The 23,412-nt window shown below is 37.3% G+C and overlaps 1 protein-coding gene across 2 annotated transcripts in view; it reads left to right on the top strand.

Annotated features, from left to right (window-relative positions):
- The window catches only part of PTPRN2 (protein tyrosine phosphatase receptor type N2), a 652,626-nt gene that overhangs the window by 613,444 nt on the left and 15,770 nt on the right, over positions 1–23,412 (top strand). For both annotated transcript variants that reach the window (XM_061349404.1, XM_061349393.1), the window contains 4 exons: positions 7,016–7,135; positions 8,258–8,424; positions 14,056–14,109; positions 16,188–16,252. In XM_061349404.1, the coding sequence (XP_061205388.1) occupies positions 7,016–7,135; positions 8,258–8,424; positions 14,056–14,109; positions 16,188–16,252 (406 nt within the window). The remainder of the gene's footprint in view (positions 1–7,015; positions 7,136–8,257; positions 8,425–14,055; positions 14,110–16,187; positions 16,253–23,412) is intronic.

The raw sequence follows: 23,412 nt of genomic DNA, 5'->3' as shown, positions 1-23,412 counted from the left end.
TTTCACATAACGCTATTAAAATTCAACATCTCTTTGAACATAATTCAAAAGAAAGAGGATGTAGAACATTTCTGATCTATAACAAGTTTTCGCAGCAGGAGTTCCATGTTGTGAATAATTCTGGAGGCATAAAATTTTATTATTTTCTACATGTGCTGGGTTATAATTCCATGAAGTATTTGACATCAAGTACATGTCTTAACTTGCAATGTGTTCTAAGAAGCAGGGATGATAATATGCAAGAAACTGTTCCTAGGAGTTAGGAAATTTAAAGCCAACTGTCCTTGCACTGAAAAATTGCTCTTAATTATGCCAGTTTTATAAATTGCATGTCTGCTAAGGTTCCTCATCTCCAAATGGAGATTTCTGTAGGAGGCTATAATTTTTCTCTCTGGAAAATACCCCACGTAATGCCTTGCTTTCATAAATCTACCCACACTTGCCCTTCTATCCACTCTGCCTTTTTGGAGGGAAATGCATTTTCATCGTTTTTTTCATTTTACCATATTAAATGAAATAGAGGGAGGGATCAGGCAGTTCATGCCAAGTGACTTAAGAGGATAGGCTTTAATTGCCTTAGAAAATGAAGCCACATATGATATATTTTTGTAAATATTTGTTATGTTTTTGTGATGTCCTCCCTCTATGACCAGTATAATTAATAAATATATGAACATTATATAACTTCTGTAGAAGGAGTTGAGAAATAGGATTTTCCTTATTTTGCAGATGTTTAATAAGGTTCAAAGCACCTACAACAAATACAGTCAACCCTTATAGTCTGGACTAGAATATTCTGTCTTTTGCCTGAATAGATCTGTATCTGAGGCTAGATAGTTCCCCAGCCTTAGTCCCTGAAGGGCTCATGTCTGGCACGGATGACAGAGCAGACACCACTCATGAACAGCACTGACCAGGAAGGCAGATGGCAGGTTCTGCCCCTTTATGATTAGGATGCTCCTCTAGTAAGTGAGAATGAGCTTTATCCTACATATTCTGCACCAAACCCATGCTTTTCATGACTTCATCTTTCCTCCACTATTCTGCAATACATGAAATAGTCTTGAAATTGGAAATGCTCTTCAACCTTCCTGTTAAAGCTGGGCACCTATTGCTGGCAAACAAAAACAAAGCTTACTGGAGTAGAGGTTTGTCCTGTTGTGGTTACAAGGAGTGGGAATACCTTATCTCTGCTCCTCTGAGTATTTTCCACTTTTACTGCAAGATTATTAAATGTAAAGTGCAGAAAGAGTCCCAAGAGTAAGATCGGAGCCCTAATGTGAGCCAGGGAGTTGGGTTGCCATTTGCTTTTTGTTGTCTCCAGTCCTGCATTTCTTAATCTAATGCTATTTTAGAATATTTTTTCCCTACCCATATTCAGGAGTATATTATCACTGTCAGTTCAAAAACTGACCGATGTTTTCCTCCCAGGTTATGCCAGCATATTAAGAACCCTGTTCCTGAGTTGCAGTCTTGAAGACATGAATCTTTGCTTCTCTCTTCCAGTTTTTTAATTCATCAAAACAAATACAGAATACTGTCAGTTGATTGTTTGCTGCGTAAAAAGGATTAGTCATCAGTGATCTCCAAGGGCAAATCCTGGTGGGCTGAAAAAGTCTCCCTGAAAAATCGGTGTTCCAAGCCCATGGGCTGAGTAGGAACAACTGTACCAAACCCTTCCCTGCTCTAATTGCTGGTTTCTATGCTCCCAGTTCAGCATGTTTTATGAGTACTGAAATTAATTTACAGACTAAATTATTCTTCTGCATTTTGTTCTGTGCAGAACATAGTGATTTCAGGCAGTCTTGATTCCCAGGTTTTATTTTCCTTGCCTGGAATGGGACTTCCTGCATGTCTGATCAGTTCTCACCTTCAGAAAGAAAAGCAGATGAAAAGCGACACAAAGCAATTCAATGTTTAAAATATGCATATTTTAATTTAATAAAAGAAAAACAGCAAGGGAGAGAGAGGCACTGAACAGTAGCCCCTAGAGCTCTAGTAACTTGTCAAGCCATGTGAAATAAATACAGCATTAGGAATTCCATAGACGTTCAGTAAAGGAGTGCACATTTGCCATGCTCACTTCTAATTATGCCTCTGGTTGGAGAAGGTACTTGGAAGTGGTCCTTTTAAAATTTCTATCCCTTTGTTGTTTAGGTTCCACCTTTCCGATACCAATGTGAAAAGGTAATTACAGGCATTTTTGGTGGACTTTTCCTCCTTAATCTAATTTTGTCAGCACTGCAGTACTAAATAGTATTCATATTTAAATTATTTAATAATGAGGCTTGAGTTAAGAGTCTACTGAGAAGAATAAGAGCAGTTTGTGTTCCTCTGAGAAAGCAGAAGTTATTGCTACACATACAGTCATCTTGAGTTAGCAATTCCCACTGACTTCCAAACAATTGTTGCTGCAACAGTAGGGATATAACATATGGAGCCAGTTTAACAACCATGTATTTGTATAAGGTGCTCTCTGAAGGCATCTTTTCAACTGCTAGAGTCAGATTATTTTTTTAATTAAATACAGATTGTTGATCTCTAATTTTTCAACCTATAGCTTTGTTTAACCGTCTGGCACAGCTATGACATTGCAAATGGCAATTCTGACCTTGACAGATTTGACCCATTACATGTCAAAATGATAAGTCATTTTCAACCAAATGCTTTGCAGAAGAGGTTGCTTTTTGACTGGCGCACATTGTGAAGTTCTAGTTGAGAACAAACATCTAATTCTCCCTCCTTTTTTTTTTTTCCAGTTAAAATATAACTCTTTTTTGTTGTTGTTGTTTTTTTTTACCCATTAAAACATTGCAGTATGGTTTTAAAATATTGCAGAAAATACCATTTTCTGATTGTGTCCATTCAATACAATGTTTCCCATTTCCAGTGGAGAACTTGAAAGAAGTCACATTACTTATTTTCAAGACATGTAATGGATAATTATCTGATCCAGCAAGGGTTAGTACCCTTTTTGTTGTTTTAGAAGTTGTGTTTATTCATGCTGAGTTTTGATTATCATTAGAAATTATTTGGGGTTGATTTGCTTGTTTGTCTGCTTTTCCAAACAGTTGCATTTGCCTAAAAGACTGAAAAGGTGAATTCTTTAGTTTTCTGGAGATCTCTCCTAGAAAGCAGCTGGTATGATTACCCTGTTATTTTTAGGTTGGATTTAACACATTATCTATTTTATGCTTTTATTGTCACTTTATAGAAAGTTCTTCACCAGGAGCACATTGTCATTTCCCTGTCACAAAAATAAGGGGGAAAATGACTGAAAACAGGGTTTGGGTGGGATCATTTGTTATCGAAAGAAGCTTAAAAATGATGAAGTGTCTGAAAAAAACCAAAGTGATTCATATTAACCATTTTTTTACAAGCTAGTGAACAAGGACATTTTAAAATATAAGCTTTCAAAAACCGGTGTTTTATCAGATTTATGGCAGTGTTGTAATGCTGATTCTCCTATTTGTAACTTTTTCTCCTTACTTGAAAAAGGAGCAGTTCTGTGCTCTTTTGCAAGTAATTTGTACTAAATATATTTCATCCTAATGTGGAAGTCCTTTGTAAGAGACTGGCATGCTGGGTAACCACAGCATGAGGTCTCTACGCATGGTGGATTTCATCAACAGGGAATCCTGTGGATGTCAAACACACTGCTCATCTTTGGGTTGAAGGATCCGGCCTTTAATTTGCAATAAATGGGGTGGGATGGTGTTATTCTTGTCTAAAGTCCTGAGTGATACAGGCTGCAGGTAGACATGTCACACAAAATCATGCACTGTCTTTTTCAGCAAAGCATGTATTGTGAGCTCTGTAGTGAGCTCCTATACGTAGCTCAGACTTTCTCACTTCCATTCAGAAGACTCTATTGAACATTTCTTCTCTTGAAAGTATTACAGTAAATTGCAAACAGGAAACTGCCCCTGCCAAGTATTCTAAACATATTTACTTTTCATAGATGCTTGGGCAAATAAGGCATAATTTTGCTGGGATCTACCTAAAAATAAAAACCTCTGCCCTAAGGACCTGATATTCTCTTTATTCTTATATCACATGCATTGACTTACTTTATACTGTGCATGCATACAAAGTTCAGAATTATGTGAATTACTGTGAATTTGAAACCAAGCCTCCTCCTTTACTCTCCAAGCCCAACTGAAATGTCTGGTATCCAGACACTCTTCTCCGAAGGCTGTACAGGGATTGTGCAGAGCAGGTCTGTGCTACCTGTTCCTTTGTTACAAAGGCACACTCTTCAGGGCCACTTTCTAACACACGGCCATGTCTGGACAGGGCACATAGCAAAATGTTAAGTGTTGGGAGAGCTTTTGAAAAACCCATCACCAAGTTAAAGATGGGGTAGTGAACAGGTGACTATAAAACTCCATGAACTGCCTTTGATTCATGCCACTTCTATGTTACTTGGAAAGAAATCTGGGTAGCAGCCTGATGGTCTAATATTTAAGTTATCAAGGAAACAAAGAAAATACTGTAGTCCTCCAGTCACAGACTGTGAGTCTTAGTGAAAATTCCATCTCAATGGTAAGCACAGGAGATGCAGTGACAATTGCTTGTAACAGGGATGATGGCACTAGATTGTATTGCCGCCTTGATTTAGTAGGTTTGACTTCTACATTTTCACACAAGGACCTAAAAGAAATATTATACCCCAGAGTAACTTTCAAATTGTTTGTTTAAATTAACTTTCATTTGGATTTATGCTTAATGAAATCTTCAGAGATGCAGTCAGTCCCTCTGTAATGAAATGCTGTATCTTTGAACCAATGAAGAGGATTGCCAAACTGTAAGGATTCCTCTCTAAATGAGTGGGCTTTTATAATGTTACACTTGGGTGGCACAAGCAGAGTGGTAGATGATTAGTTTATGGTCTAGATCATTGTATTTTTATTACACTCATAAAAACTATGTTTCTCCTCATTTTCGTAATGGCTTCAATGAGCTTCTATACCTTCTAGAGGCACATTAAATCGTTATGTGATGAAAGTACTGATTTAGTGGGGCTAGTTTTAAAGTAAGATGCATGTTTTGAATTCTTATCTTAGTCTGATTGCTGACTAGAAGAGGTGAAACTACGTTAGCATGAATGAGATCCATATCATCTTCCTCACATACAAAGAAGGTTCCCAGCTGCAGCCTAAAACAAATGCAGTACAAAAAAGATACAAATGATAAATCTACATCTGTCTGTAAAATAAATTAGCTGTCAATTTAAAGTATTTTAGCTGGCTTTGTGGCATTATGAGTTTCTAACAAGAGGGTGAGTGGATTACAGACATTTTATCATTTAAAAATCCTTTTAAGGGAAAAAAAATAAAGAAGGTAAGGAAGATTATTTTTATTCCTTACATTCACCTGTAAGTTTTTCCCCACTTCTGTTTAAATTGATAAATAACCCCATTCTCTGCAAACCATAGATGCATTTCTCTAAATGAATTTCTAAGCTGGGTTGAAAAGTTGTTTTCATTATGTTGCAAAATGAAAAAAAAAAAAAAAAGGAAGGAAAATGTAATTTGTTTCTCTACGTGCAAGCTATTCTTAAAAGGGAAGACAACATCATTATCCATGAATGGGAAACCTTTTTATTTGATATGTAATTAAAAAAAATAATCCTTGAATTGAATGTATCATCTCATCTTTGCACAGTTTAGACAAAGGCCTTTTTTGTTTACAAAATTTACATGTCAATACAGTTGCTTATAAATATTTCTGTGAAATAAACATAACCCTTCACAAAAAGAGCAGTTTTCTCTTCATTCAGTAATTTTATATGCTAGCAAAAAGACAATGAAAGTTGTATGCAAATATAACATCAATGTACAGCATAATAATAACAGTTTTTAGTGATTATGCTGCTTGGTATTAATTCATAGGAGCCTTTTTGTTCAGCCATGGGCTGTGTTTGGAAGAGAGATACGGCAGACCAGAGCATCTTTGCTTGTTTGCTGTTTGGAGGAGATATCCACAAATCCATTACTTGAGGATGTGCTGGATTCCTGTATCCTACTCTGTGCCTGGTCTAAATAATTAAGCGGTCATGCTGGTAGTGAAGAAATACTTTTTTCCTCTGTTCCTGCTGTACCTGTGCACTGAATGCACCGTCTGCAGCAGGAGCTGGACTTTCCTCCTACCTCCAGAAAAAAAAAAGAGGGGGAAAAAAAAAAAAGAGGAAAATAAAGGGGGAAAAGAGAGATGATAGAAAAGAAGGGAGAGAACAAAAGGAATAAGGAAAGAGAAAGAAGAGAAAGAGAACGAAAGAAAAGACAAAAAGGAAAGTAGAAAAAAGAAATGGAGAAAGAGAAAGGAGAAGAAAAAAAGGAAGATTTTTTTTAAAAAAAAGGAAAAACAAAAAAAAAGAAGAAAAAAGTAATGGCCATTTGCAACAAATCTTTTATAAATGTGTGTTTGGAGGAATGATTTGTTCATCTGAAATGTTTCTGGAAGAACACATTTGATTTAGGTTTTTCCTGCCTTTTCCTCATTACTGTTGATCAGATCCAACATTTATGATTGTTTCAGCAATGCTGTACTGCAATAGCTTTTGCTGCATGGCAAACTGTAAAACGACACAGGGTTGAGGACACAAACAGGTTTCATCACATGTGACTTTAGTAGGTCTGTACTGCTTTACTATTAAATATCAAATCCCAAATAACTGTGTGTCTTGCAAGCGTCATTCAGCATTCCCTTTGTGGATCTTAAAGTTCGACAGAAAAACAGCTGAACACAGTACCAGGAACAAGGAGAGGTTTTGTGGAAGACCCTAACTGAAATCGCGGGGAATTCTTTAATATTTCATGGACTCCTGCAAAATATGGTGCCAGTTTATTCAGGGATTTGAAAGCAGCTGCAGAGTAAAAGTGTCTAATGAAAATGAAATAAATTTCCTGTGAATGGAATAAATTTTGATTGTGTGTCTGAGTGCAGTAATTATACATGTCACGCAGTAATTAGGCAGTCACAATGTGGCCACGGTGTCTTTCTTTGTCTGCAGATGGTCTGGGAGAACGGCTGTGTCGTTATTGTCATGCTGACACCCCTCGTGGAAAACGGAGTCAAACAGTGCTACCACTATTGGCCAGACGAAGGGTCAAACCTCTACCACATCTATGAGGTACCTAAACAGAATATCTGGTTGTAAACGTGACAGTAAGTGTATGGGTTGATTTCATGTGGGACAAAATGGTGTTTAAGCCGATCTAACCTGGAGGTCGAGCTGAGGGCTCTTAAATACACTTTGTGTGCCTTGAAGTAGTTTTGGATTTCTAGAAAATGCAAGTGCAATTTTAATAGCTGAATAAAATCTATTAAATTATGAGCCAAGTATTACACTGAAAACATGGACAATAATTTGGTCTTTCAAATGGTTTTTCAAGTAGTTGAAATAGGAAAGTGTGTATTTATTTTTTACAGGAAAAATAGCATTTTTAGAACTAGTGAATTTTGCCTTAGGAAAGCCATGTATATATCTTTGTAGAAAAGCCTCTGTATAGGTTTAGTAATTAACACTATCTATTTTTACCTCTTGCTTCAGTCACAACAGCAAATATATATTTTCATTTTCTGCTTTACACTTCTAGCCCAAAATATCGCATCACCAATTTTGTTGCAGTGTAACATTGACAATGGCTGTCAGATTTTTCCAGTTGTCCAGGTGAGCAGGGGAGAAAAATAACACAGCAATGCCAAATACGAAGAATAGGAAAATGTGAAGGAATACTGTTGTTTATACTAAAATGTTCACAAACTTGTTTTCAGAAAAGATGAGCTCTGCAAATAACCTGCATTTTTTAATGCTTATTTTTCTACATAGCAGAAGAAACTGACTTTTCACTTCTCATATGAATTCAACGCAGATTTTTAAGACCTCTGAGAGTGGCCTGGGCAGTGCATTGTGGACATTTATGAGTAGAAAGCAACTGGAGTCTAACACATTTTCAGGCAGTCTCTTTTGTATTCACATAAAAACATAAGGTTTCAAGTTAGTGATTTTTCCTTTTTCATTAAGACCATCAAGAATTTTTCTTATGTTTTCAATAAAATAGCAATGGCAGCTGACCCCTTCCTGACAGCTACATTGACTGTTAAATCAAATATATTTTCTCAGCACTGGCCAATTTACTAATGAAAATAAAACTCATGCAATTCCTTCATTTCAGGCATCTTATACCTGCAATCCTGAATGTGTGGCTTGCAACTGAAATTGCTGATGTCTGTTTCTTCCTGTGGGGTGTAGGTAAACCTTGTCTCTGAGCACATCTGGTGCGAGGATTTCCTTGTGAGGAGCTTCTACCTGAAGAACTTGCAGACAAATGAGACACGCACAGTGACACAGTTCCACTTCCTCAGCTGGAATGATCAGAGGGTTCCTGCTTCCACAAGATCACTTCTGGATTTCCGCAGGTAAAGCACAAAGTATTACAGTTTAAGACCATACACATCTGACGAACTAAACTAGTCCTTTTACTTGTCCTTTAAATATTTCTGGTTTTAAAAGGGAGTCCTCAGCCTGTGATGCCACAATGCTAAACTAACACAAAAATCTGCAGTAGGTTGATGTATAATGTTGTTTCACACATAGATGTTGCCTGGTTTTAGGACATACTCATTTCTCGTTTAGAGGTAGATACTTTTCTCCCTTTGTTCAGCTCCTCGGTGCTTCTGTATTTCTTTGTTTTCCAAGTATTTATCCATTCTGCAGCTTCCAGGCTTTTTGTGTGGCTCCCCTAAGATCCTTATTGCAGGAATCATGCAAGTTATGTAGTATAAGCATGCTTGGGAAAAAAAAAAAAATCACAATGGAGTCATATGGCAATAACAGCATTGCCAAGAGAGCATTTGCTCATAAGGATCAAACAGTAAGGTCTGTGGACCTTCTTTGGCTGCAAGAAGGTGGAAATTTGAGAAAGCAGATGAAAGTGTTGACAAAGCATACCCTCTGGAATTTTCAAGAAAGTCAACGTGGCTTTAAAATACAAATATACAAAGGCAAAACCTGTGAAAGTCCTTGCCACCTTCTCTAGTGTTTGCTGTGCCTATCTAAATTTTAATTTGAAAATGAAAGCCATGCATGATAAATACTGGTCTGAAATAATCTTCATTTGATTGCAAACTGTGCCCAGTGCCTCATGTGTAGGTGTTAGTGTGTATCAGCTAATCCACAGCGATGCGCTTATGACTAATGAATCTCTGGGAGGTCTGGGGAGTTGGTTCTCAATCCACAAGCAGCCTGTGGGATCGCATGTTTTCATCTCTGTACTACAATATCACCTACAACCCCCCAAAGTGATTAGAAGGGGCTCAGTGCTCAAAAGGTCCAAACTTCTTTCAATATGTGCTGGGAGCTCTGGCTGATACCAGTCAGATTCACACATCTGCACCTAAGGGGGAGAAGCTGGCATATATCCAAAGGGAGCTGTTTGTACAGTTCTCTGTTGGCAAAATATTACCCTTAAAAATTTAGAACTAAATGCCACCCTTCATCCATCAGTATTCTCATAGATATTGCAAGGCTCCTCAAAGCAGAGAGTCATCTAACGTGGTGCAGGTCAAGTAACAATACAGCTGTACTGCATCATAGGAGCAATGGCTAGGGAAGAGTATAAAGCTATGCTATACAGTAGCAACACAAAAGAAATTGTGAAGGAATGAAGCACAGCCATAGGATGGAGTTGAAACTGTAATTGAATTTTCAAGGTTTTCTTCTCTGGGTTCAAACTTTACTGTGATTTTTATAGGTTGATTTCCCTTTGCTTTGATACCAAGGAAGTTGCCTGTTTTGAATTTCTGTAGAAGAAAATCTGAACTAGTTCCATTAAACTGTGTGAGGCTGCAGCACGGAGCCAACACAGCATCTGATTTTACTCTTTCTGAAGTTAGTGGGAAAGCGGCTAGGAATTCTAACTAGACCATAAATGAGCCTGTACATCCAGGACATCTGAAGTTCGGAACACCTCAACTCTGAGTTGCTTCAGTAAGAATTGAGGTCCCTGCATGAACTGCAGGATTAGATCTCCAGAAAGTCAGAGTTCACATCTCCAAGAAAGTACTTCTTAGAGTGACATCGTGCAAGGGTTAAATAGCCATGTTGAAGAAGTGTTGTGCAATACTTTGAAAGAGAAAAGTGGTAACTAGGTGAGAAAAGTAGTGGAGCTACCATTTTTTGTATTTGAAGCCAGTATGAGAATGAACCTGTTAACATTTAATTGAATTCTGAGTGTTCATTTCATATGTATTCGCAGTCCAGAGCAGGGTACTGTAGTCATTTGCTACGTGCAGATTTTGTACAATGAACTCATAATACCGAATGCATAGTAAAATTCCTCCTGAAAAGGAATTTTGTCATGCACAATAGCTGGTTTATGAATCTCAGTTTTCTTGGTCATCTGACTTTGCTGCTTTTATCCTTTTTTTAATGACAAAAACCCTAATGCACTATTGCTAAAATAACGTATTTGGAATTCATTTGTACAACCCATGTTTTGCACCTGAAGCTTCCTATTCAAAGTACAAACTCCATTGAATTACAACAGCTGAGTCACAAAGGCCTCACAATAAATGTCTGATAGCACTACCACCCTCATAGTAAGGTAGTGCAAGGAAGGGGCTGCTCTCATTTCTCTTAATCTTATCTATGTTCTTATGTGCATTCAGTGTGTTTGTATATATATATATGGATATGTGTGTATATTTATATATTCACATACATATATGAAATTAAGCATATACATAACCAACCCTCTATTTTTTTGTAATTCATTGCCAAGAAAAATTGGATTCCCAAAATTACCTTGCCCAGAGTCTGTGGAAATATGGACCTTAAAATTTTTATTTAAGTAAATTTTACAAGTCTTTTTGAAAACTGAAAGCTTACATTTCTCTTACTACGTATCAGACAGTGTTTTAGATGATTTTGCATCTAGCAGATACTTTAAACTCTGCAGAATTATCTACCATACTTTCATAACATAGCTACAAATTGCAAAAAAAGAGATTATTCTATATATTTTTAAAATCTGTGTCAAAGACAGTCCCTGAGAGGTGAGGCTACTACAGAAACCACTGGTCAGTTTTAAATGCTTCTGGAGTCCTAATTTCATTTTGAACAATAGACCAATCATTATTGCTCTGGACTAGCTTGTTAGTCATGCACTGATATGTGTCATTAAATATTTCTCGAGCCCAGAGGGAGCACATTTACACTTTAAAGAGGGACTGCTAAGCTAAAAGATAATTAGCATCACATGTGAGGGCTTTGCTTAAAATATATATCTACTATGCTATCACTTCTCGCTGCGTGCAATGGCATTTACTAACACTGCTCACTTTAAAAATGGACAAATTCTTATTTTGCCAGCTAATTAGCGGTTGCCAGTGTCATTTTTGTGATGTTGCAGCTAGTAATATGAGCCCAGTTGCATAGTCACAAAAGTGATCATTGGAAACTGTGACTCTGCTGCAGGGACAATGTGGGAAACCCCTTTTCTGAGCCTCTAACGACCTCTGACCTTTGCTTGCTGATGGTTTGCATGATGATTTCTTTTTCACTCAATGAGCCAAGGGTTGGTTTGTATTACTAATCATTCTTTCTGAGTTAATTCTTCCTGTATATGTATATATATAATATATATATTTTCTTCAACATTTAAGAACTTTGCTTACTGATGAATTTTCGGCTCGCTCTCATTAGCCAGAACTAAGAATGAAATGAGACGTTGCTGCACTTCTAAATATTTTCATAAACTATATACAGACAAATCTATGAACCAGCTGGATTTAAACCCTTTGTTATAATGTGTTTTCTGAAATGTGTGATAATGAAAATGTTTGAAACGCCTTCAATAAAACTGACAAACATAAGATGTCTTTCCCTAACATGTGTCTCTGGCTGTCTGATTTACTGAGAGGTCTGATTTACTGATAGGTTGAGATCGAGTTTCTCATTGGAATTATATTAGGACTTTGGTAGATGGCTAATCACAACATGAAAATATCTTATTACTGATGCCATACAAGGAACAAAGGAACCACACAAGCAGAAAAAGAAATGGGAAATACCCCTCTGTAGTTATTAGCTTTTATTTGATACCTTAAATGCAGAAACAACTCTTTACTAATGCACATGATGGGGGGTGGAGGGGATGGGACGATGACCAGCTGCACATAGGAGAATGCAGACTGATTTTGACAGACACTGTTGCAGATGTTTCAATTTACAGTACAATACAAAAAACTTTCAATTTACAGTACAATACAAAAAACTAATATCGGGCTTTATAGTGTATAGAAGGAGCAGATCCTCAGATAGGATCACCAAGAACTGAATGGTTCATTCATGTGAAAACTCTCCTGCAGCTTAAGTCACTGAAGTTTTGCTTGGTAGTGCCTCCATGTACATGCGTTTATGGACATTGTAAATGGTCCATTTAACTTCTAAAGTCAGGTGCTTCTCAATGCCTTGTCACTTATTTCATAGAACATTGTTCTACTGCATTAATTACTTACATCCAAGGAATATAAATAGAGGCAGAATGTCTCTGCAAGTATGATTTCCATCCGTAAGCGAAAGAGTGAGAATTGTGAAAAAAATCCTGAATTCTAATGTTTAAATGGAATCATTGCATGAATTTAATATTGTTAACAAGTCTGGTTTGAAACTTAAATAATAAAAAGCAGAATGTGAAAACACAGCTTCCTGGGACAACACCAACATCTCCATGGCCTGTTTGGGTTGAGTTCCAGGTATCTTGACTTCTTGTCAGATATTTGAAGTTTAGGCATCTTTAGTCTATAGTGTAAGCAATGTTTAAAGATATATGCGTGTTTTCACAGCACAGATGTTAGTGAATAGATGAACAGCCAAGAACTAAATGATTTGGTAGGTTAGTTATGCTTTAAAATTCATATCATTGTACCACAGTTGCCAAATTTCAGCAGCTCACTTCAGTTTAGCAGTGAGGGTCCTACATAACACTGCTGAGCTAGGAACTCTTGGAGGGTCTGGGCACCCCTTGGAAGCTACCCTATGAAAAGGTTTTATAGGAAACCTTCTAGCTCCAGTAAACTCAAGCATCTCATCAAGTAAATTGAATGAAAGGTTTTGATTTCCTGAAGCAATGCTTTCCCATTTTAGCCTTTATTCGGCTTGTCTTGTTAACATATGTGTGCATATTTTATATTTCTGGGGGCTTGTAGCATACTTGACATGCAAAATATATCCTAGAGGAGAAGAGAGGGTTTGGGATTTTGTTTTTTGTAAGGCAATTTAAATAGATCTAAGCCAATTTTGTGGGCTCTGTTCCTAGACTGAGTATCTTGGTTTGCTTCGGCACCAGTTAATTCCTTCATTGAATTTACATACCAGCAGACCTGTTCTGTAGCTGTACTTTTATTGACTGATTTCACATAGATTCTCTTGCCACTGAGAATGTATAACCAGAAAGGTGTGAAAGACAATAGTGTGTAAATGTTAAAAAGATAAGACTTCTGCACTGGAACCAAAGCAGTAAAGCTTACTAAGTATGTTTAGTTATTTTTACCACAGTAGGTTACATTTTAGAATTTTGTGAGAAACTTTTCAGGAGTTGGTATTTGTCTTTCTGGAGAGAACTGGTTTAACAAATCAGCACATACTGTACAAAGTATGCTGAAATAGCCTTTTTAGTTTTGGATTCAGTTTGATGCTCTTCAATATTTCTTTGAACAAGCTCATGAACTCAAAAGTTGGCTTGAAAATCAAAGCATCTCAAGATAATCTTAGTTTTGGAGATAAGACATGAGACATTTAAGAAAACAGCTCATTTATTTTGCCTAGCCAACAGCGATAATGGGATGTTTTCTGGGATTTCTACAGCAAGAAAGCAGAAGCAAACTTGATACAGGATTATGTATGTAACAACTGCTTATAAGGAAATTATTAACCTGACTCTTTAAAGTCTGCAATATTTGGTTTTTCTTTTTGCTTATTTTTGACAGTTGGCAAAAGAAGCAGTATGTAATATGCTCAATTAATTTTTTGTGTCTGTTTTATTTCAGAAAAGTAAACAAGTGCTACAGGGGTCGCTCTTGTCCAGTAGTTGTTCATTGCAGGCAAGTACAATTTCTAAAATAGCTTTAGAGAGATTTTTATGTGTAAAAATTTAATATAGACATAAACAATATGGGCAAATTGAAGCTTTAGATGAATCACTAAATGGATAGTGAGGTAGGCTGAAGGTATTACATGTAATTCAACTGGGTTTTAATACTAATTAATAGTTGGGATCTGTTTTCATAATACAGTAATCCTTTCCTATGAATTCATAGATGTTGTGCCAAGACTTGTTAGCGTATGGCCACCCTTTCCAACACAAGTAACATTTCAGTTTCATAAATCTCCTTCAAAATGAGTGTTTGCTTGCATTCCCTCCCAGTTTAGTCTATTTTATTAACATTCAATTATGTTTTATTTCTTCTTTGCTTGCTATTAGTGATCATGGTAAGAGGAGAGCAATGTCAGGGAGTAAAAACCTACTCAGAGATTGAGTGATCCTTTAAGCACAACTTATCTTTAGGCCTGACAGTCTGATAGATGTACGCAAAAGCTATTGAGCAGGCCAATGGAACACTTTATAATAATAATGTTAATGATTGGTTTTGCCATTGGAGATACTAAGGAGAATGTTGCACTTGTTTATTGATTATATTCTTATAGATAAGGAAGATAGAAAACCAGCCCTGCTAAGAGGCAGGTTGTTTGACACATGGCACTCCACTTTGGGTGGGAGCGAGGAGGGAAAGGATACGTTTCTCATGTGTGGTTCAGCAGGGTTCCACTGGTTGCAAGGAGGTCCTCTGCAGAGGTGAATGCTCTGGAGGAGGCTTGTCTGCATTGCACTCAGGAGGCCTGAGAAAAGAAACATTTGATGCAGAGTGAAGAGCCTTCAAGTTTCTTCCTCTTTCCTTACTGTGATGGATGGAAATGTCTACTATCAGCTCAATAGGTTTTGTTTTTATTGGGCCTGATGCCTGCCTTGTTTCTCATTATTCAGCTTAACTAATAAGATTGTGTCTTTGTTCTCTTCATAGACATTAAAAAAAAAAAAAATTACTACCGTTACCTCTTTTTCTCTAGGCAGTGATCTAGTAACTGAAAAAATCTTGTCTACAGAGACTTAACAAAAATTAAGTTTCAGAGCCTGCCTGTAAACAGAATGTGATAACACGCTTCATGCTGTTCTATTATTTTTCTTTTCATTAATTCTTGTACACAAATTGAGCTATCAATAAAAATAATGGCTTAATTAATAAAGCTACATACCAGTCTAATTGGTCACACCTGCACCTTTGTAAAAATTTTGGGGAGGGAAAGAAAAAAAGCTTTTACTTAAAGTCTTAATTATGTTTGCTAACAGCAGCTCTAAAAGAGCATCGCGCTGGCAATTACACGTTGCTCTCTGAAAGGGACACAAGCTGCATTCAGATGAGGAAGCTTCCCCCCTCCCAAGGCTTGGTCTCACATCTCCGAGGAAGGGCTGATGGTACAAACAAAAGTTAAAGCTGTTTCTTAGGAATTGCACAATATTTTTTCTGGGTTTTGCAACTAAGTAAGAATTAAAGGGAAAAGTAAAACGGAAGACCAAACCTCTTGTGATGTATAGTGAAGAAAAATTACCCTCAGTAATCAAAAGTCCCTCAGTAATCAAATATTTTGGTTCTCGAACAGATCTTTATACGCATTCTCTCTGACTACTGTGTTAAAAATGCAATCAGCGACATTGTGGGATGTTCTGGATAGTGTTCTGGTCTAACTTATTCTGTGGTTCTTGATCACATAGAAGTGACTATAAGCTCATTATACATACACACTTTGAACAGAAATGGTATCCTGTTTTAGGGTTAGTGACTTTTCCACTGTTTAAAATGCTTTTCTTGCATAAGCCCAACTTGGCTTAAAAAACTCAGAACAGAGTCCTGTTACCTGTGCAGGCTAATAGTTAATCTTCCAGAAACAGCTTGTGTTAATTCAGTGCAAGCTTTCTCTCCTCTCTCAGTATCCTACTTTAGCCCCTTATTCTCTCCTCTTCCCCCATGTGTAACAGTATAACACTGAGGGCAGGTGCCTTCATGTTAAGTCTAGATGCACATTGATAGGCTTTATTTTTTTCTTTTTCCCTTTCTGTTGGCAGTGATGGTGCGGGAAGAAGTGGAACCTACATTCTAATTGACATGGTTCTCAATAAAATGGCCAAAGGTGAGAATCAAAAGGCTTGTTACTTCCTTGGTACTGAAAGATGTGCTTGTGTTGCCATGACAACACAGGGAGCAATATTCACAGAAAATCTGAGAATAAATTAGAGGCAAATTGTACTCTTTCCTGAGCATTCTTAAGTTTTATTTTCATAGCAGTTTCAAACAAACCCAAATGCAAATGCTTTGTGAATGAGCAGGTGGGTTTTGTGCTGTTGAGAAGTACTTGAATTTATAAACTTTTCATTTAAAGTAGTTATTACAGGTTTTAGAAGAAGATACCTTGGGGCTGTAGAATCCTTATTTAGTGGGTGAGTTAGGTCCTGGGCTGCTTCATGAGCATTGCCCAGTCCTCTGTCACCTATCCAGCCATGATGGTCAAACACCATTACTTTTCTTTCGCCTAGAAGAGACGATAGAAGACAAGGCCTCATGTGCTGCACAGATTTTTCTCTTAGGCAGAAGAGGACTGTAGTGAACAGGGTAGAGGACTGAAAATAAATCATCTAATACTCTGTTCCTAGTGCTGCCACTGTCCAATATTGAACAATTTTTAAAACTTTTCTGTTTCTGAGTTTCCTTATCTCTAAAATGTAATTTTCTGAAGTGGAAAAAATCATGTGTCAACATAAATGAATACTGTTGTTTCTTGAAAATGAAGTCTATAAATCTCTAGAGATTGGGGCCGTTTCTTTACTTTTTATTGATAGGTAAATGGTTCATGGTGGGAAGTACTTGAGATATCCTGAAATAATCTTTGTATGTTAGAACTAAACCAAATTTTTAATACTGATACTGTCTTCAAAAGAAGGAAGCTAAAAGGTGGGAGTTTTCAAAGACTATTATGTCTTTTAACCTGACTGTAGGTTAAAACACATAATAACCAACTTCATTCATATTTTGTACCCCTTCTTCATTCCTTTGACCATGTTTGTATCACAGTTTCATAGAACTGCATTTTAAGAGGAAAAGAAATTTTAGGAGGTTGAAGATAAACAAAAAATAGTACTTTTCCTTTTTTACTTCTTAACCTGAGTTCTTAAGACACCTTCATCTGGCATTATGCAGATATGTGCATTTAAAGAAAAAGTATTGATTGTAAAAATGTATATTAATTTATAGAGAGAAACAGTATTTAATTCTTTGAGTTCTAGTCACTTTACAGTTGTTTAAAATCTTCTAGCACAGACATACTTTTACATGTAGTTTAAAAACACACGCCACGCTTTGTGGTCATCAGCTATTGCATCCTGCATGTCCCAGCCCTGTGGGGCATAGTGGCATCCTGGCCCTTTAGAAAGAAGAGTTTAGTGTTTTCTTTCTCTCCAGATTCTGTTAACATGTCTCGTCAAACATGGACTGAATGTTCTGCCTGTGAGCATCATGTGGACCTAGCTGCTCATCTTAAAAGGAGTTGTGTGTTTGCCTTCTCCTTAGCACTATCCTGAAAATAATTTTTTCAGTGGGATGAGATTAGTTTTTAATTCTTGTTGGAAAATAGGGTTTCACTCTGTGGAGGAATATGGAGATATTTCCAATGCTTGTTACATGTCACGTGACAACCCAGTCTTTAAAACCAGAAGCAATTGTATGTCGTAAAATTAATGTAGACCTTTGTTAGGTGTTTGTTCGGCTCATTTCAGTCATCAGCCGTAATGAAAACTAGATTTAAAGTATATGCAACTTACTCACATAAAGAAGTAAATAGAAGTATTTTCTAGCTTGGGGCTTTCAGCCACTTAAGGGAGGGTTGACTTTGTTGTAAAAGCACTGAAGAATGCCATTTATTGACTCCATTGTACCATGTAATGTCAAATTCCATTTTAAGTGTGGGCTTAGCTCTTCACAATGCCAGACAAGTCATGTGAAACTGGCCAGAGAAAGGCGTCACAGGGCTTTTTGGAGATCGGTCACCCCCATTTTGTTCTTGACCTGCTCCCCTCTGCCCATGGGGGTGTGCGATGCGAAATCCCCTGACCTGGTGCTTTGGCTGGGGTTTAAATGAAAGATCAAAGGGCAGAGCGGGCATCTCAGCCCTGCTGAGGTGGGCCTTTCCCAGGCTGTCACACTGTGCGGCCGCCAAAGGTTTTGTTCGGGCGGGAACCGAGGCCCAGCCTGTGCGGCCGGGGCCCTCTTTGTCTGGCCTGAGAAGCTGGAGGCCCAGGTTGAGGATCCAATGTTCATCAAATGATCAAAGGCCTGAAGCCCTGGACATGAAATCTTTCTTTCCATTTCCTTTTCTTAGAGAATGAATTGCACAAGTGGCAAAGAATGCCCTTTCCAAAGCTTTTATGTGGAGTGTGAGGGCTAACTTCAGAGTCCTTCAGCGCTAAACATAAAAATGTAAGTGCACTTTCAATCTGGGCCCAGCTGCAAGGCCAGCATCTAGTAACATTTCTTTCAGAAAGGCTTTTAAGGATTAAGGCCTTCAGTCTTTCAAAAAAAAAAAAAAAAAAAAAAAAACCACCAACCCCACACCACCCAAAAACCCGGACTTTTAAGAATAAACTTAGAATAATTTGAGTTTCTTGTTCCACTCTCTGGTTTATTAGAAAGTAGACAATAATGCATTTTTAAATTAAAGTAAATAGAGGAGTACTTAGTTTTGGCAGTGGGAAAGTAGAAAGCAATCAATAAATGCCTTGGCTCTGTAGTGAGGTTTTTAATAGGGTAGGACGAGAAAAGGAGCTCCTTTTTCATGTAATGATTTACTTCCCTGCATTCTCTTAGACAGTTAACTGTAAATGCCTTTGTCACTTACAATTTCTTCTTCTGCTGCTCATTGAATTAGTGCTAATACTTAGTCTATTAAACATAAATTCATATCTTCAACTGTCTTGCCTGTTGCCATCCCTCCTATTATTTTAGATACTGAAAACCACCAACAAGGGACCACTTCCTAAAGTGTAAAGCAGGAGAAAAGTTTGGGAGGGTTTTGTGCTTGACATTCGGCACATTAGTGTGATGTTCTCAACCCCTTTGAGAAAGCAGTAAAGAGTGTTTTAAAAAGCAAAGCACGCTATTTCAATGCACTAGCAGGGCAGTAAAAGGGGTACCGAGAGTAGAAATGCCCCTTTGGTGTACCTAGGGGGTTGAGCTGGCAGGAGGACACACAAGAGCTCACATGGATCTTGCAGGAGCTCTCGCTCAGCAAGCGCCTTTCTGCCTTTGAGAGCCACACAGAGCTGGCATGTGGGACTCCCTCTGGCTCTGACGAGCATCAGGAAGGATTTCCTGTTGGGTCACATTTTTAATGAATTTCACTGTCCTTACTGTCGTTACAATCATTACTGTCTGTAATGATTGCATCTGTGCGTTCACTCCAAACAGCCACATGAAATAATCTTATTAGATATTGGAACACTCAAAGAAAAGCAGTGTCCATTCAGTGCTATCATTCCTATGTGGTGTCAGCAGGAAGTTTTAAATGGAAGTGTATCCCTTTGTTTAGTTGTTCCAGTAACTTTGTGCTGTTATTTATCAGGTAGTTTATTACTATGATTATTTTTATTGCTAGATTCATCTGCAGAGTAGTCAAAAGACCCTGACCCTATACCTATCACAGAAATAACAAAACCTAAGTGTTATTGAATCTGGCTTACAATAACATGCTTAAGTACTATTTGATGTGTTTTAACTATGACAGCTATCTAACTACAATACTATTTTTACATGGGTGTTACAATTTTAATACAGTCACTAAGTCACCTCATTTCCCTGACAGACAGCTTAAGACAAGTTCAGTTTTGAGTGAGAAGTTAAGGAGTGATTTATTTGAACTTCATGTGCACTTCCATGATTTAAATAAATAGAGAAAATTATCATGGATTTTTTTTGTAGATAACAATGCTTGCTGAATTTTTGACAGAGGCTGTTTTTCTGAGGATGATTTCTACTGAGGATTTCAATGTTCTCGATGTATTTAAAAGTTTGATTCTTTGTAACTAAGGAAGATAAGCTGATTTAGATTTAGTTCTACTTCATATTCCTTCCTCACCCCAAGCTCAGAGTAACTCTGAGCTGATGAGGTTTTTTCTTTCTGTCTGATCTGGAGGAAAGTTGAGAATTTTCTTATTTCTTGTCTTTCCTGAAGGCTTGTTGTAGTGACTAAAAGTTCCATATATTGCAAGACATTTTATTGAATGTTTCTGGCATGACAAAGAAAAAAATGAGATTATGAGTCTTCCCACTTTCATTTTTCTGAACTGAGAGGCTTGGATAGTGTAGATAATGGTTTGATTTTTAGATATTAATCCAGCCAGCAGCTGCTTAGGGTTTGCTGACCATCTATTTTCTTGTGTTTGAACTAGCTGGAACAAGATGAGTCAAAGGAAAGGCGAATATGAATTTTGAAGTCCTTTTAAAGTATTGCTTTCCGAATTCTAAAACCCAACAAAAAGATTTGATTTACCAAAGCCAAACCAGCGGTTTATTCTCTCACATTCAAAAGCTTGGATTATAATTGATGAGTGCACACACTCTGGCCTGGGCTGGCTGAGGAGGTTATCTCCCCAAGTCCTTCCCTTGCCCCCGCTACCCTATTGTCTGAGGGTCTTATGAGTCAGCTCCTGAGCAGATGCAGTTTATACCATGACATTTTAAGGCAAAACAAAAGATTCCTTAATTCGCCCTCTGACTCATCATGATCAAATGATTTTGGCTAATCTGAACCCTTGCTGAGGTTTTGCTTATCTACTGTGTGGATTTAACAATCATAATGAAGTTGTGGGGTTAGCTCATCTCTGAAAGGATTTTATGAAAGAAAATGCTTGCCCATATTCATGTTAAAATGGATTCAATCTGCTTATTTTTGAGTCCTTATGCAAAGTCTGAGAAAATTCTATTGTTCAGTTGTGCTGATACAAGTCCAGAGCAGACTATTTCTGACATGCTCTTGGGGAATAAGGGAATATTTTTCAGCCCAGGATCCAGCTTCTCTCATGAAAATAAAGCATACTACGTGTCATACAGTGGTTGGGAGAATATACAGTGTAAAAGAGAGATTAGGGTGTGTTTTTTTGGGGGGGGGGGGGGGGAGAGTGCGGTAAAAGGACAAAAAGTGGAATTAAAAATAGGTGTTATTCTGCAGAAAAAAAAAAGGTCAGGATTTAAAACAATTGTTTTCATGTGCTCAGTTTGAATTGATCATGTTGCTGGCCTTCAAGGTTTCGGTGAAACAGATTATTATCTCTAGGAAAAAAAGAAAAAAAAAATGCAGGTTAGTAAAGCCAAAAAATTAAGGTCTGCTTTGTGCACCATTGTGCTATCTACAGGATTGTCTCAGTTCTCAGCAGCAATAATGCTAAGCATATAAATCTGATACATTGCTATTTCAATTTCTGAAGGAAGTTGTTAGTGTTCATGTAAATGTATCATATGTTATAAGGCTATTTTTTCAAATGAGCTTCATTTATGTATTGTAACTTTTATGTAATGAGTTACCCTGGAAACACAATTAGGCAAATAGTGCTCATTCTTGCAGCCTTTCCCAGCAGATAATTAATCACAATGAGAGCTGGGCCCCTAGCTACATGCAAGAACGTATAGGAAATGTATAGGACAGTGTTTCACAGTCCAGCCTGGGATGCTCAGCGAACTCTCACTGTTTAGAACAGTGTTTATTTCCTTTGTAAAACACATTTTGGCGTATAAATCTTTAAAGCTTTTGACTCGTTGACACTAGAGAGTCATTGATTATTAGTTCATAAAATGATAAAAATGTAGCATGTTCTGTAGGCTTCTGTTGTGAAATGAAATAGTGACCACGGGGAAGATGGTGTTGGTTAATGTTTCCTAATGTTGTATGTAGCAGGTTTCCTTTATGGCATATAGACATTTCAAACAAAAAGCAAACAAGTTATTGACATAACTTCTGTGGCTTTTTTCTTCTTTGTACAGTCAGGGTTTACCCTAAAAGAGCCATATTTCTTGAGTTATTTGCTGTTCTGGGGATTTTATTGGAAAAAAAAAAAAAGGACTAGGAAAGTGTGGTAGAAAGTAATCCTAATTATCCAGGGTTTGGGGCAAGTGAATTGTGAAGAAAGACTGATCAGACATGGGCTGTTCCTTGGGAAAGGGAGCACGAAGGGGGGTCCCCATAGAGCAGTAGAAGATCCTGAAAGGAATGTATTGATGTCAGTAAGCAGCTTGAGATAGTGACTAATTTGAAAACAAGAGGTCATTGACTGAAACTAAGGAGGAGACAAGCAGATAAGGAATTTGGACGGCATTTTTTCACACAATGGGTAGGTTAGAATATGGAAAAGTGGAAAAGCTGGTCATAGAAGTACTGTGCTATCAGTTTGAGAAGCAGCTGGGCAAATGTTTGGAAAAGGAGGTTTATATGCAGAGTGAAGAACTACTTTTTTTCTGTAGCTAATCTCATGTGGCAGTCTATAGAAGGATTTGAAGAGAAGTGTTTAATTGACCAGATGGTAGTCTTCTGGCTATAAAGGGTACAATGTATATTACCTAACTAAAGTGTAATTATTCCACAAGTTCTATAGCTGCACCATCCTAGTCACTTTTAAGTATAAACTTCATTAAAGAATGGATCTGTAGTAGTGGCATCTTTTATTCAGGTCACTCCATGTACTCTTTTATGAAAGCATTGCCACCATTGTGCAATGTAAAATGAAAGTAACGTAAAATGTAGTTCTTACAAGTTAGGAGATTCATGAGGGTGAGCTAATTCTGTGTTCCCTGTAATGGAGATTCAAATTTTGCAAAGAGGACTCAAAGATTTTTGGGGGCCAATTGGGGCACATTTTAGAAGTGTCATTCTTAACTTTGTTCATGTTAAGCACGTGGAGATAAAATGCCTTTCAGGTAATTCACCAGTAGTTTCTGGAAGAGGTACTAAAAGAAGAAAATCACATAGAACTCTATGGGGGCTGGTACTGAGGAACGCCTATAAGTAGGCAGTAGCTTCACATCTGTAACTCTTGCTATGTATATTCTTTGTATGTGTGCATGTGTATGTATGTGCACATGTAAGCTGAATTTAGATGCATGCACTGGTATTTTCTGGAGTGACCATAGTTGATTATGGGATATCTTGCCCCATATGGAATATAACTCATTAACTTCTATTTCATGCATGTAGCAATTTAGGCATATTCCTTTTATTTTTAACTTCTGGGGACGTGGAGGGAATATGAATGT

Source organism: Neopsephotus bourkii, unplaced genomic scaffold (assembly GCF_033783945.1).
Source record: "Neopsephotus bourkii isolate Nb327-2 ecotype Australia unplaced genomic scaffold, CSIRO-AGI_Nbou_v1 NB_53, whole genome shotgun sequence".
Taxonomy (NCBI): Eukaryota; Metazoa; Chordata; class Aves; order Psittaciformes; family Psittacidae; genus Neopsephotus; species Neopsephotus bourkii.
The sequence above is the reverse complement of the archived record's forward strand: the minus strand, read 5'-3'. Positions and strand labels throughout refer to the sequence as shown.